This window comes from Bemisia tabaci, chromosome 8, assembly GCF_918797505.1.
Source record: "Bemisia tabaci chromosome 8, PGI_BMITA_v3".
NCBI lineage: Eukaryota > Metazoa > Arthropoda > Insecta > Hemiptera > Aleyrodidae > Bemisia > Bemisia tabaci.
The window spans coordinates 24239550-24254956 of record NC_092800.1 but is presented as its reverse complement, the minus strand read 5'-3'; the positions used below and the strand labels follow the sequence as shown (position 1 = coordinate 24254956).

The 15407-nt window shown below is 40.0% G+C and overlaps 1 protein-coding gene across 2 annotated transcripts in view; it reads left to right on the top strand.

Annotated features, from left to right (window-relative positions):
• Window positions 1-3174: 3174 nt before the first annotated feature.
• LOC109032554 (uncharacterized protein ZK1073.1) overlaps window positions 3175-15407 on the top strand; it is an 89706-nt gene continuing 77473 nt past the window's right edge. Inside the window, exon 1 of one of the 2 annotated variants that reach the window (XM_019044741.2) lies at window positions 3175-3331. In XM_019044741.2, coding sequence (XP_018900286.2) covers window positions 3230-3331 — 102 coding nt within the window. In that variant the 5' untranslated portion in view covers window positions 3175-3229. Of the gene's footprint in view, window positions 3332-11803; window positions 11908-15407 lie in introns of those variants that run through there. The other variant, XM_072303423.1, reaches the window with a different exon arrangement.

The window sequence follows — 15407 nt, the reverse complement described above, 5'->3', positions numbered from 1 at the left end:
TATGTGATGTGGTATTACGCAAAAATGAAGGAGAATATTAGCTTTTTACTTATCTCAAATTACCGCGTTCATGAAGCGCGCAAACATTCGGATACTGTAGTAGGTTTAGGCCTTGTCCACACGAACGCGGTTCGCGGAACTCAGTTCGAGGAACTTGTTCCCGGAACAAGTTTTTTGCTGAGCTGAAACTTATTCCTCCAAAACCTGGAATTTCCCCCGTGCTCCGAGCTTCTAAATATGTTTCTTTTGATGTGAATTTGCTTGTTTTTGTTTTTCACGTCCTTTACATATGATCTTGACATTTATTTTTGTTACTTTGGCGGTCATAATAATCTATTATTTTGCAATAATTGTACAGTTTTATTGAAGTTCCGGTTCCAGTTTGGACGAACCCGTGTGGACAGCATGCCTCGTTTCAAGGAATAAGTTCCGGGAACTGAGCAAGTTCGAGGAATAATTTCCGCGAACTGCGCTCGTGTGGACAAGGCCTGATGTGATATCACGCCAGAGTGAAGGAACATCCTAGTTTATCACCTGTCTCAAATTGCTGACGTTTATGAGTGTAGGCATTATGCTCGCATCGTTTAATGCGGAGACCAAAAGCCCAACTACTCGAGCTCAGAAACAAGTATGTTAAGTGGTATCACTCGAAAATGAAGGAAATTCTGAGCTTTTCACCCGTCTTAAATTACCGACGATGGATATGAATGTAGGCATTATGCTCTCGCAACATTGGCGGATACAGCAATAATTTGACAACACCGAATTTCCTCCATTTAAACCTATGGAAATGTATCGATTCTTGAAGGGGCCAGGTGCTCCGCCAAAAATCGATTATTTATCATAAATTTAAATGGAGGAAATCCAGTGTTGCTAAATTGCTGGATCCGCCTCTGCTCTCACTCTCAGCGTTGAATGTGGAAATTAAGCGCGTAAGTTACACGGCGTGACTATTCAAACTCTGGAGTATGTATGTGATGTGGTCTCAAGCAAAAATGAAGGAAACTTTTTCACCTATCTCAAGTTAATGAAGTTTATGAATGTAGACATACGCTCGCATCATAGAAAGGGGAAATCATCTGCGCAACCATTCGGACACTGCAGTGGGTATATGATGGGGATTGAAATTCGCAAGAAGGACCCAAGAGTATTCCAATGTTGCTAAGATTGTCCAACTGTTCAAAAAAAAATAAATAAAAAAAAAATAAAAAAAATAAAAATAAAAAAAAAACGCTTATCGAGTCAGAGAGTTCTGAGAATAGTATCAGATGACCGGTTGTAATTAGGTAAGAGCAGAAACTCTGAAACATAGAAAAAATACAAAATTTAATGGTTTTGCTGCGGATACATTTATACATTTAAATAAATACTCGTATGGAAAATCAAACATTGTTTGAAAGAGTTAATGTTCGCCCATGACCTCAAATACTTTTACCTCGTTTTGTTTGTTTTGCTGAGTGCCGAGTTGTTTTCCTGACGCTACTGTTGGGGGAAAAAATAATAAAAAATAACCCTCCGGGCACACCTCGGGGTATTACTGCCGTGCTAAGGAAGAACACCGTATGAACATCCGAGAGTTGCCAAATTTCCGTCGATACAAGGTTTATTTCGGAGGAAAGTTATGAATCTTTTTTTTTAAATTTTCAGGAGCTCTGGGTTCAATTGCGAACAAAATTATCTGAAGAATTAGAAGCAAAATATTCATACATTTAGGAGATAATTTTTGTTTTATCAGAGGAAATGTGGCAACGCCTGAAGGTTCATACGGCATTTTACCTTAGCAAGGCGGTATAGCCGAGACATCAGCGCGCCTGAATGGTAGGGTGCGGTCGTCACTTTTTAGAAATCGATTGACGGACGTCATTCGATGATTGACTGCGATAAGAATTGACGTTTTCCGACGTCGTTATATTTTCCTGAGTTATAAGCCGCTGCATTTTATGACGGAGTTTTGACTCATTATAAATATTTCTGGGGAGTTTTACAAAACTTTTTACATTAGAAACAAGAATTCCATAATGGACCAGTAGACAAGGCACGAATTTCAGCATTCTGATACACGTTTCATCACCAAAATTTCACGTGGAACACGATGCGCACAACGAAAATGACCGAAATCAACTCCTTACGAAGATGTTTAATGATTCTTGATGCGTGAATTCAAACCACTAGCTCATGAAAACTCAATGCTCTACGTGACTCACATCGCGTGCTAAACGTTATCATGACAGTCTCTGCGATATAAAAATCTGGCAGCCTTGATCTCGACGCTTTGGCTCAGCTATAGCAAGTTGTTTATAGTTTGAGCAGCACATGGTGGGAAAGAAACATTGCTCGATTGAGAAGCTTGCTGAAACCGTTGTAGAGCACGATTTGACTCACGTAGAGCTTTGAGTTTCTTATGAGCGGGCAGTTCAAATTCCTCGTAACCAATGTGAAATAAAAACGTTAATATCTTCGTTAATAGTTGATTTCAGTAACTTTTGTTGCGCGAATCGTATTCTACGTAAAATTTTGGTCAAGAAACATGTATTAGAATGCTTAAATTCGTACCCTGTCTAGTGGTCCATTCTGTAAAAATTTCAAGATGTAAAGTTGGTTTCTTCCTCTTTGAGAATAGTGAATAGGATCGGAAATTTTGAAACACAGTAATGGAAATACGTGGTTTCACACTTTGGCCATCAATTTGAACGTCGAGCGAGGCCTTTTAATCGTGAAAACATTTCGCTTATGAACTCGGTTAAGTTCACCTTCCGCACGTGCCGGCAGTTTCGTTTCGCAAACGAGCCGGATTGGGAAACTTGTTTGACTCATGACGTCCCCCTGCATCATCCACCATGTAGGTAGGTCAACAGCCAAAATTAGGGTGATGACTGTTGCTTGCTTCCTTATCATTGTCCATAAGGAACTGTAGAATCCCCGAAAGTAAAATCTTCCATCTGTCGCCAAGAGGCCATTAGAGGGTCTCTTGTCTCTGCTTGCTGCGCACGATGTGTTGCCTTCCTCCAACTCGAAGGCGCTCACCACGTTAAGCTGTAAGAACATTGCCATATCGTGCGAGAAACTCGCTAATTAACACTGTCGGCCGGGGCGATCCCTGCAAATCCGGCAACTTCGGTTGAACCTGCGCGGAGTCGCGGGTTGCGTGACAACGACGTCGTGGTCGGACGTGGCGAGCCGCGGCGTCAGTAGAATTTATCGCGTTCCCGGTGCGTGTCGTTGTGTTGCTATGATGTCCGTTGCGCCAAGTCCGAGCCCGCCCTCGCCGCAGCAGTCCGAGTCCTACGTCGAGCGGCGCCGAGGCAGCGTCGGATCCTACGTCCCCAAAAGGGTAAGCGCCCCCCTCGCCCAGCTCACGACCCCCTTTAATTAATTAACTAATTACCCGCTTTATGGCCGCGTGGTCCGGTCATCCACGTTGGCGCCGTCCTCGCCGCTGGAGGCTAGACCAAGGGTGTTTTTTATGATTGGCCGGCGAGCCGTAAAATGCAGCTAGTAATAATTGATAAACTAAAATAAATTAAAAAATAGAATAATTTAAAAGAAAAATAAGAAGAAATAAATCGAAGAAGAGAAGAAGAAGAAGAAGAAGAAATAAAGTTGTTATGGATAGGTTGATAAATTTTAACAAACGGTATAATGATAGAAGTAAATATTGGAATAAAAATTATTTTTTAAGGTCCTTAAGAATACAACCAAGGTGTTTTTTATGATTGGCGGGCGAGCCGTAAAATGCAGCTAGTAATAATTAATAAATTAAAATAAATTCAAAGAAAAATAAGAAAAAATAAATAGAAGAAGAAGAGGAAGAAGAGAAGAAGAAGAAGAAAAAGAAGAAATAAATTTGTTATGGATAGGTTGATAAATTTTAAAATACGGTATAATGATAGAAGTAAATATTGGGATAAATTTTATTTTTTAAGGTCCTTAGGAATTTCACTGAGCGAGCCGTCAAATGCCGCTAATAATAATTAATAAGCTAAGATAAATTGGACATATTTATGCTAAAAGGAGCTATGTTACATGCAAAGCGTATGCACATAGTTCCTTTAAGCATAAATACGTCCATCGTCCAATTGATAATGGATAGGATGATACATTTTAAAATACGGTATGATGACAGAAGTAAATATTGAAATAAAAATTATTTTTTTAAGGTCCTTGGGAATATCACTGAGCGAGCCGTCAAATGCAGCTACCAATAATTAATAAACCAATATAAATTAGTGATGGATAGGGTGATACATTTTAAAATACGGTATAATGATCGAGGTAAATATTGAAATAAAAATTATTTTTTTAAAGTCCTTGGGAATATCACTGAGCGAGCCGTCAAATGCAGCTAGTAATAATTGATAAACTAATATAAATTGGTAATGGTTAGGGTGATAAATTTTAATCGATGGTGAAGAAATGAAACAAATAAAGAGGCTGCTATTTTTTAAAGGGAGAAAAGTAGGAAATGGAAAATAATTTTACCGAGGATCCTGGGGAATATTACATGGATGTCGTATAAATAGGGGCTGGTAAAATTATTGATTGAGTGAAATAATTATTTATTGAAAAGAGAAAATTGATTCCTTGCTTCAGAAACCTCGAATAAAACCAATACCTAGAATTACAATCATATAAGACAGTGGACAGTAATTTACAGTGTAATGAATGCACTCAGACGTTCATTTAAAATCTTGAACTTTTTTTTTTTTTTTAAAAAAATCTAGTGTGTGGAATTTGCGATGTTTCCGTCTCCGATTTACTTTTTTTCTTCGCCCTTTTTTATCAGAGAGTATTCAGCACATCCCTCGCCATAAAAGTCAGAGTTAATGAGTTAGTAAAGCGCTCCACGCATAGTTCAATACAAGGTTTCGGCCTTATAACGACCAATTTTCTCTTCTTTTCTTTTATTCGGTGTGTTTGCTGGTCAAACACATGCCTCTTTTCTTCATTCAACTTTATTCAACAGTCTCCTCATTTCCCCGCGTTAGCATTCGATAATAACTTGAAGCAATATTTACAGTGAATAAGTAAATTGAGTTAATACCAATCCACGCTAACCATCACCTAATGTAAACCAATAATTCAATGAAAGAACTAACGTGCGCTCAATCGACATTTCTACCCTTCTCCGCCATCTACGTTCTACGTTACGCACCAACTACTGGGCTGTATTATGCAAGGTTCTTTGACTCGAATCTTTTGTGCAATCAATTTGATTAAGATTGATCTTGGGACATCGTTATGAATCAATTTATTATAAGATTATAACGGAGAGAGGTCTTGTATGTAACTATCACTATTTGGATGTACTGTCATTTGTGTGGAAGCTGACTTATAATGGTTGACAAATTACGTCATACAAAAATTTAACGACTCGATTAAATTATAGCATCACAAAATTTACCTTCCCAAATAGATACTGAACTTTCCACACAGATTTCATCCGAACTACATTAATTCAAGTCTACTGGTTTCTGCAAGAATTGGGTACGACATTCCCTTTGAAAGGAGCTTTCCACGTTGTATCAAACACTCTCTCCTAATCCAGATTTTTTGACGTTGAAAGTGTTTCGAATGAACATGTATAAAGAAATTTTGTGTAGTATCTAGTGTAGTAGTCACTAGTGTAGTATCCACCATTTTCGAAGCTAAATTCATTTTCATTGCATAAATGTGATGTTTGAATCATTTTTTAATGATTACAATTGTTTTTTGCTACACTGTGAATATATATCGTCACCCTTGGGCTAAAAAAACATAAGCACCATGCGACTTAAAAAATATCTGCCGCAATTTTATTTGTTTACGGAGAAATTGTTGGTTGAATCTGTCTGAAAATTTCACTGAATTTTATTGGCAGCACAAAGAAAATTCAGTGAAATTTTAAGAAAGCTTCATTGAACGATTCCTCCGTTAAGAAATAAAATGGCGGCGGAAATTGTTTAACGTCGCATAGCGCTTGTGGTGCTTTGGCCGATATAAAAATGAAATGCTACTACTCATCAAATGTTTTCCAAAATGAAAAAATACTATTTTTCTAGAAATTTGCCTCAAACAATCATTGAGAGACCATTCAACCCTTTTATGCACTAATTACAGTAATCTTCATGCACCAATTATAAAATCGAGCTATTCCTCCAAGAATCCACGAGCTGGCAATAATAACAATACCGATGCAAATATTTTGGCTCACAATCGAATCTAGTAAGACCAGGCTTTAACGCATAACCAGTGGTCTTCTTCCGCGGAAAAATATTTTCGCCCGAGCGAAGGTTGGCAACGCGCCCGTATCAAACCTACATCCACATCAATTTAAACCCTTGAAGTTCAGACTTTGGGATTTGTAAACATCTCGTGTAGACACTCGGTAGCTTTATATTTACTCCGCCGCGCGTGAACCTGTTTCCATCAATTACTTACGTACAACGAATCGGCCTTACACAGAAATTATTTGGGTGAGGTATGCACGATACAATGTATCTCTGGTTGGATTTATTCCACAATGCTGGAAAAAACACGGGGTTCTACACTGCCGTGCTAAGGAAGAACGCCGTATGAGCCATAAGGCGTTGCCAAATTTCCTTCGAAAAACAACGAATTTGCAGGAAAATTTGTGAATATTTCTCCTCCGATTTTTCGGAGGATTTTGTTCGAAATTTGATCTAAAAAGTCCGAAAATGTCAAGAAAATATATATTCATAACTTTCTTAAAAAATGGACATTTTCTGAGAGGAGATTTGGCAACATTAAAATGCTCCTACGGCGTTTTTCCTTAGCACGGCAGTATACAAACACACCCCTCTTTTCCCACCTGTTTCTGGTTCCGTTTGACAGAAATACGTCCAATATGTCGATATGGGGCATTGAGCTGAGGCTGAGACACACCACAGCAATGTTGAGCCTGAAACATTGTAGATAATCGGTCATCCCTAAATTACGTAACACTTCAGGGGACGAGAAAGGGCTGACGGAGTTACAAGGTGTTACAAGAGGTAGGATTAAAGTTACATAAGGCAACGAAACATTGCGTAACGATTTTCAGTGATTTACACACGATATGACTGTTTTTATCTATGGCAATTTGGATATTTCACGCCCATTAAAAATTATAGTGCGTTTTTATCAAAAACAAACCAAGTGATACCCGGATTTGAGTATCCATACCGCCCAGTGCGCGTGGATACCAAGTGGCGGTAAACTGAAAGGAAGCAAGGCGCATCCGCTATTGCCAATATTAATTGGGCAATTTAATTTTTACATGAAAGCGGTTGTGCGGATTTTGGTGCAAATGTCAGTAAATTATCTGCATCGTACGAAGTAAATTCCTTTAAATTTTCAAAGAAATCAGCAAAAACGTTCTTTTGTAAAAAATTAAATTGCCCAATTAAATGTGGTCATAGCTGACGTGGCTTGGTTCCTTTCTGCTAAACGCGGTCCAAGTATATCGATGCCAAGTATTTAAGGTGATTTGATGGACGCTATATTTTGTGTGAGAACGACATGCGATATATCGCATCGATTATTTCCATTTTCTCAGCTACTTGTCATTTTTACGAATTTTGAAATCGCATCTCTGTTGTCAGGAGACTAAAGAACTCACTTGCCCATTTGGACAAACAAATTCAACTTAATAAAGGCGTGGTTTTTTTTAGAGGAAAAGTATCGCATTCGATACTGATATTGGAACTGCACTCGAATGCGATATTTTTCCTCTAAAAAAAACCACACATTCATTAAGTTGAATTTGTTTGTCCAAATGGGCAAGTGAATTCTTTAGTCTCCTGACAACAGAACTGCTATCTCCAAATTAGAGAAAAATGACGAGTAGCTGAAAAAATGGAACCAATCGACGCGATAAATCGCAAGTCGTTTTGACACAAAATATGGCGTCCATCGAATCACCTTAAATTCCAATTTTACTAATATTGAAATACCCTATAGGTTCAATCCACCCACGGAATAGCTCTGGTGCGTCTGTAATATTATCCCGATTAGGTTTTCGTGACTCGTGTTAATCTGGTTGTCTCGGAACAAGGCAAAGCTGATTAATGCGACTAAGCCATTTTCCCGGATCCCTTAAACGACATCGAACAGAAGGAAATACACGGGAGACGGCTGCCAAGTTGCGCCGCGCCTCGTCGGCAACCACCATGACAACTGACGGCTTCAATGCGCCGCGGAGGTAGGCAACTTCTGTTCCACTGATTCGGATCTGCGACATGCCATTGACAAGGCTCCCGATCGCTATTTCAACGGTGTCAAGTTACAGATTACAAGATTTACAAGATTTACAAGATTTACAAGATTTACAAGATTTACAAGTTTACAAGATGAATAATGTCTGACGTAACGTGCCATTTTTGAATTCATGTTATTCAACTTCATGTCGTAAAAGAGGTGTTACCCCCCCCCCCCCCTCTCCCTGCACGGCCACGAGGAATCAAAAACGTAGCCTAACCACTCCATACAAATTGGTCATGAGTCAAAAAGTTGAAAATAGTAGACGCATCTTAAGACTATTACATACCGATTATTGAAGATCATGAAAATTGATCAGAGGCGGATCCAGCAATTTGGCAACATCACCGGATTTTATCCATTTGAACCTGTGCTAATTAATCGAGTCTTGCCGGAGGACCTTGCCCCTCCGAGAATCGATACATTTCCATGGGTTTAAATGGAGGAAATTCGGTGTTGCCAAATTGCTGGATCCGCCCATGAAATTGATTGGGCGGATCTAAAATGTGAAGAGTCGAAGAGCTTATAGAATTGATAATGCGTCTCAAATTTGACTAAAAACAAGAGAGAAAAAGTAAACTCGAGATGAAGGAAGTATGAAAGTATGATAATGAGATAAATGAAACAATAGAAAAATAAAAAAGGAAAAAGAAACGTGTCTGAAAATGATCAGTACCTTTGGGTTAAAGTTACATCGTTTTATCAATAGTTTAAAAGAAAAGTATAGAACGAATTTAGGTTAATAAATGGTAAGCCAGGAATATTTTACCCGGAAAGTTACAAAGTAAACATAGGCGTATAACGCGATACTTCCTGTGCGATTTTTCATACTTACGAGTAGGTACAATTTGCGAATTCCAAGTCTAGCACATAGATTTCGTTGATATTTGAGGGATCAATCTATCTGCACGATTTGGCAATATTTACTCGAGCGTTGCTTGCACAACACACGCACACCCTTCCACCTCAATCCGTCCCTGAAATGTCCCTGAATAATAATGAAGGTCGAGCGTAATGAAAAATTAAGTCCCACTTTCCCAAACCACTCGCAGATGTTCACTGTCTCCGACTTTTAGATTTGTCCTGCCCACCATGACTTAAGTAGGGGGTTTTAATTGAATTTCAAAATTCATATATGCATTGGTGGAATTACCGAGACGGGATGAGCCACAACCATACAGTCTTTTGAAGGACCTCGTAAATAAAACAATTTTAATAATGATTCGACTGTTCTTGAAAGGCATAGGGGTCGACTGCAGCGCCTTGATGCAACTATTCGTGTTCCATGGATGTGCGTGTTGCATATTTAAACATTTAAGGCACTTTCGCTTTTTTCACTTCTTCAGAGGTGCACGGGACTCGTCAGTTGTAGCACTCTAAAAACGGAGTACCTATACAGCTGGGAGAGTATTGCTAGTTAGTGACACTAAACCTGAGTAGCATGGACCAATAATAATTAATTCGCTCTTAAAAACACTTAAACGACAGAAATGACACGAGAAAAACTTACGGAAACGTAAAAACCGACCCCTTTTAAATCGTTGATTATATAATAAACGAATAATCGACTCGTCGATTTAGTATTTTAGAGCTATCTGACATTTAGAACGGGTCTATTAAAACGTTTTTTACCGTTTTTCTGGTACCTGTTGTAATTTCTGGCGCGTAAGTCTTTTTTAGGATGATCTCGACCCACAAATACTACATTAAGCTGGTCGTGGCGCTTTGATGCAACTATTCGTGGCCCACGGATGTGCGTGTTGCATGTTCAATATTGAAGGCACTTCCACTTTTTTCACCTCCTCAGAAATCCATCGGAGTTGTTGTTAGTCGCAGCACCCGAATAACAAAGTGCTTAAGTAGAGATGCATCCTTTTACTATCAGAAAGCCACTCTCTAATACTGCCGTGCTGAGGAAAAACGCCGTATGAGCCCTTGCAAAATTTCCTCCGATAAAAACCGAGATTACATACATTTGCTTCAATCATAACAAATGAAACGTTAGCGGAGATTTCGAGACAATGAATTAAGAAATTCCCTTTTTACATCCAGCGCTTCAATCGTCTGAAAACTTAAAGAAAACATATTCAACATTTTCCCAGTAAATTGGGGTTTTTTTTCGAGGAAACTATGGCAACGTCTGAAGATTCATACGGCGTTCTTCTTTAATTGCCAGATACACCTGCGAGCTAGACGCGCGTCTTGAGCAGCGAGAAGACAAGCAGCAGTCCTCTTGTGGTTTTAATGTGGGAGCCATCGGCCCGATGCCTGAATTTTGCGCGTGTCGCGTGAAATTCAGCACCGACTCTCGGCGACCATCGGATAATGTCGGATTTTCCTGAACTATTCGAGTAGATTCGATACATATCTGGATGAAAATAAATCGAATTTGCGAAATTTCAGCCGTTGAACGCTGACTGCTGTCTTCCATGTTCAGCTGCCAAATTCAGCGTGTGATAAGTCTTTTTTAGGATGATCTCGACCCACAAATACTACATTAAGCTGGTCGTGGCGCTTTGATGCAACTATTCGTGGCCCACGGATGTGCGTGTTGCATGTTCAATATTGAAGGCACTTCCACTTTTTTCACCTCCTCAGAAATCCATCGGAGTTGTTGTTAGTCGCAGCACCCGAATAACAAAGTGCTTAAGTAGAGATGCATCCTTTTACTATCAGAAAGCCACTCTCTAATACTGCCGTGCTGAGGAAAAACGCCGTATGAGCCGTTCCAAAATTTCCTCCGATAAAAACCGAGATTACATACATTTGCTTCAATCATAACAAATGAAACGTTAGCGGAGATTTTGAGACAATGAATTAAGAAATTCCCTTTTTACATCCAGCACTTCAATCGTCTGAAAACTTAAAGAAAACATATTCAACATTTTCCCAGTAAATTGGGTTTTTTTTTTGAGGAAACTATGGCAACGTCTGAGGATTCATACGGCGTTCTTCTTTAATTGCCAGATACAACTGCGAGCTAGACGCGCGTCTTGAGCAGCGAGAAGACAAGCAGCAGTCGTCTTGTGGTTTTAATGTGGAAGCCGTCGGCCCGATGCCTGAATTTTGCGCGTGTCGCGTAAAATTCAGCACCGATTCTCAGCGACCATCGGATAATGTCGGATTTTCCTGAATCGAGTAAATTTGATACACATCTGGATGAAAATAAATCGAATTTGCAAAATTTCAGCCGTTGAACGCTGACTGATGTCTTCCATGTTCAGCTGCCAAATTCAGCGAGTGATTCCGGCATATCAAGGGACTCTAACCTTCGGCCGTGTTCGGATATGTCCGTAGCCAATCAGGTTGCAACTCGCCGCCCGCAACTCGCTCAAAGTAGGATCAGATCCTACTTTTCTCGTCTAGACGCGCGTCTAGCTCGCAGATGTACTGGCGCTTTAGCTCGGCAGTAAAGAAGCGTGGAGTCCGCGAAGATGGCGGTCCGAAGACACACTGACAACTCGGGCTCCAGAGCTCTCTCGTCCCGTGTGGGGCAATGGGGCATGTGCGAAAACCGCGGGAGCTTAGCGCAGGCTCCACTCCGGGGGATGCAGGCGCGGGGTGCGGGGGGCGGAAGAGGAGCCCTGCCCCAGTTTGCTGAGATCCCTCAATGAATTAAGTGGCCTTCGACTGTTTTTCCCCGAAAAATACACCCAAATGGAGCCATCAACGGTAAGCGCACCCTCACGCTTTTTAACAACGCCGAGACCCCGTCGAGCCTACCTCAACACGGCACGGTGGGCGGGAAACCGGAATTACAGACCAAAACGGGGAAACAACCCGCCAGGACGTAAAATGCGTCTAACCTTTTAACTCACTTCCAGAGAATAACGAATACAGAATGCGCGTATGCTCCTAGATATGCTTTATCCGTTTTTATTGCGCCAAGTATTGAATGCCATTTTCCGTTTCTTTCATTTATATGTCGCTAGTGTCCGTAATTACTGACCAAAACGGGGAAACAACCCGCCAAGACGTAAAATGCGTCTAACCTTTAAACTCACTTCCAGAGAATAACGAATACAGAATACGCGTATGTTCCTAGATATGCTTTACTCCTTTTTAGTGCGTCAAGTATTGAATGCCATTATCCGTTCCTTTCATTTATATGTCGCTAGTGTCAAGTTATGTATGAGATCGAACAGCTGCTTACTTTGTAAGCCGATGTTGCGAAGATGCGTCGTAGTTGAGGCATCTAATGCGCGCAGTACAGCTTTTGCACGCTTTTTTTAAAGAAGCTTCTTATGTTGACCTCCAAATAAGTCTCAGAAATTGGATGATATTTACACCAGAATTACATTGCATCATATCGATTCAATTTCGTATTTCGTGAGACAAGACGCAGTTTATTTGGACTGGAAATCTACTGACCTTTACAAGCTTTTTCACGCTTTTTTGAAAGAGGCTTCTTATGTTGACCTCCAAATAAGTCTCAGAAAGGTGGCATTTACACCAGCGTTACTCTGCATCATATCATTCCGATTTCGCATTTCGTAAGACAATACGCAGTTCATTTGGACTGGAAATCTACTGATCTTTACCCTCCATTCTTGTTTTTGTCTCGTCACCACTGTTCAGTCCATGCAAAGATTTTTTTTCAAAGAAAAGAAAAAAATAAAAAAATGAAAAAAAATCTCAATGGCTGCATACAAAAATCCTGTATCTCAATCGAAAAGTTTCACAATTTCTCTGCATACTAAATTTTGAGAAGTAAAACTCATCGTCATTATGCCTTAACATTTTTACAGGATGACCATAAAATGGTAAAAAAAAAGTCGGAGAAAATTTCACGCCTTGACGTGGGTTGCGTTCCATCTGAAAATTAAGTATGCTTGGAAACTCTGAAACTGGAAAAGGAAACTTTGAAGAAGAAAAGTGGTCAGCTTTTTATTTTCCGAATTTGTCTCGGGAAGGCAGGGGCAATTTTTCTGATTCCACACTCTCTGAGCTACCAAGTTGAGCCAAGCATCGAGAAGTCCTCGCTCCTTCATAGCGCCCTTAAACGAATATCATAAAGAAAACATCTAATTCCTGGTAAAAATTGGCAATAAGAGCTGCGTTTCAAAATACCATGGGCATTCTTATAGCTGGTTAAAGAAGGCTACAGAAAATCATATAACTGGCTGTAGAATGCGGAGAAAATCATACGGCCGGGCTATACGAAGCGATAAAAAATTATGCAGCCGGGCTATAGTTCCTATCGCCGGGCTTTACACTTTATCGCCTGGCTGTTGCTTTTTCGCCATCGATTATAAAAGGCTATAAGAAATTGTGCAGAAATTCGTGTGCTTTGGAAATCATTAAGTTTTATACGGAACCACCTTAATATTTACAAAACACACATTATATTTTCCTTTAATACATATTTTTTTTCATCAATTAAAATGAGAATAATCCATACAGTATGTGCAAACATTTCAAAATCATGAGTTGAATAACGCTGACTCCGTCAGATTAAATATTGGAGCCTAACGCAAAGCGGAGCGGCGACGCACTGGCGCCTACAAACCTAACAGGGATACTTCACGCATTGCGCAACGCGTGAAGTATCCCTATTAGGTTTGTAGGCGCCAATGCGCGTTTCCGGCTAGCTGCCCGCCTGCCGCGCCGCAGCAGCGTGCCACGGCGCTTGAAGCAACTATTTTACACCAGAGGTATTGCACAGTATCATACGAAACTGAAGGCGCTCTAATATATTAGTAATGGCAGGCATTCATCAAAAGTACGGAGCTTTCCTCGCAAAATAAATCAAGATACTACGGCCCAAAAAGAGAGCAGTATTCCAAAAACTCACTGTCCTATCATCCGTAATTAGTAACGTTAAGCATACACTTTATCGCCAGGCTGTTGCTTAATCGTCATCGGCTATAAAAGGCTGTAAGAAATTGTGTTGCCGGCTATAGAAGCTATTGGAAATCTTAGAGCCGGCTGTAGGTCTATGGTATTTTGGAACACAGATTCTACTGCCAATTTTTACCAGGGCTTGACTCATGGAAGAAGGGACTTTCTTCAAAACTGAAGTATACATTGGCTGAGGATCATTTGGAAGATGGGGTATGTGCTGCCATTGAGTCGAGAGTTGAGGGCATGAAGTAATAGTGAAGGACAGTAGAAAGTCTGCATGTTCTCTTCTCGTGAATTTTGGAAAATTCGACAATTTCCTCTGTAGTTTGTTCAACTTCGATTTCCTTCCTTTTCGACTGCTAACTTCTAACTTCCTTTCTAACTGCTCTTTAGCTCTCTTTGGTTCAGAGCTTCCTTGGTTTTTTTTTTTGTTTTTTTGGGGGGGGGGGGGTGGTATAATGATCATACTGCAATCCTTAGAGTCTGAATCCGGTCCTTCGACCTAATACGAGATGGGAATTTATCTCGGGGAGGCAGGGGCAATTTTCCTGATTCTACCCATACTATGGTACCAAGTTGAGCCAAGCATTAAGAACTTCTTGCTCCTTTGTAGTGCCCTTAAACGAATGTCATAAAGAAAACATATTATGGACTCATGGAAGAACGGAATTTCTTCGAAACTGAAGTATACATTGACTGAGGTTCATTTGGAAGAAGGGTATGTGATGCCATTGAGTCGAAAGTTGAAGGCGTGAAGTAACTGTGAAGGACAGTAGAAATTTTGCATGTACTTTTCTCGTAAAATTTTAGAAAATTCGACAATTTCCTCTGTAATCTTTGTTCAACTTCAACTTCCTTCCTTTCCCACTATCAACTTCTGTTTCGTCCTCTTTAGTTCAAAGCCTTCTTGGTTTTTTTTCGGAGGGAGGGAGGGAGGGGGCGTGTTATACTGATCATACTGCAATCCTGAAAGTCTGAATTCCGTCCCCCAACCTAATAAGACAGAAAAGTTAATAACGAAGAATATGGTAACCTCTGCGCAATAAATTTTGTTAATTAAATTCACATCTTAGCCGAGACTTTTCGACACCGCGTGTGCTATCCTCAGAGCTTACACATTAAATACGTAAAAGTAACAAAAAAGCAAAAAGACCGAAAATAGACATCAAAAAGTATAATGAAATATGTACATGTTGAAAGAAAATAAGATTTAGCAATCAAGTTGAAGAGAGGAAGTTAATGACTTTAAAATTAGAGGGCGTAAAAAAAGAGACACATTCCTCGTATTGCTTGAAAGACTAGCAGACTCGTCGGTCTGCATGATTGGA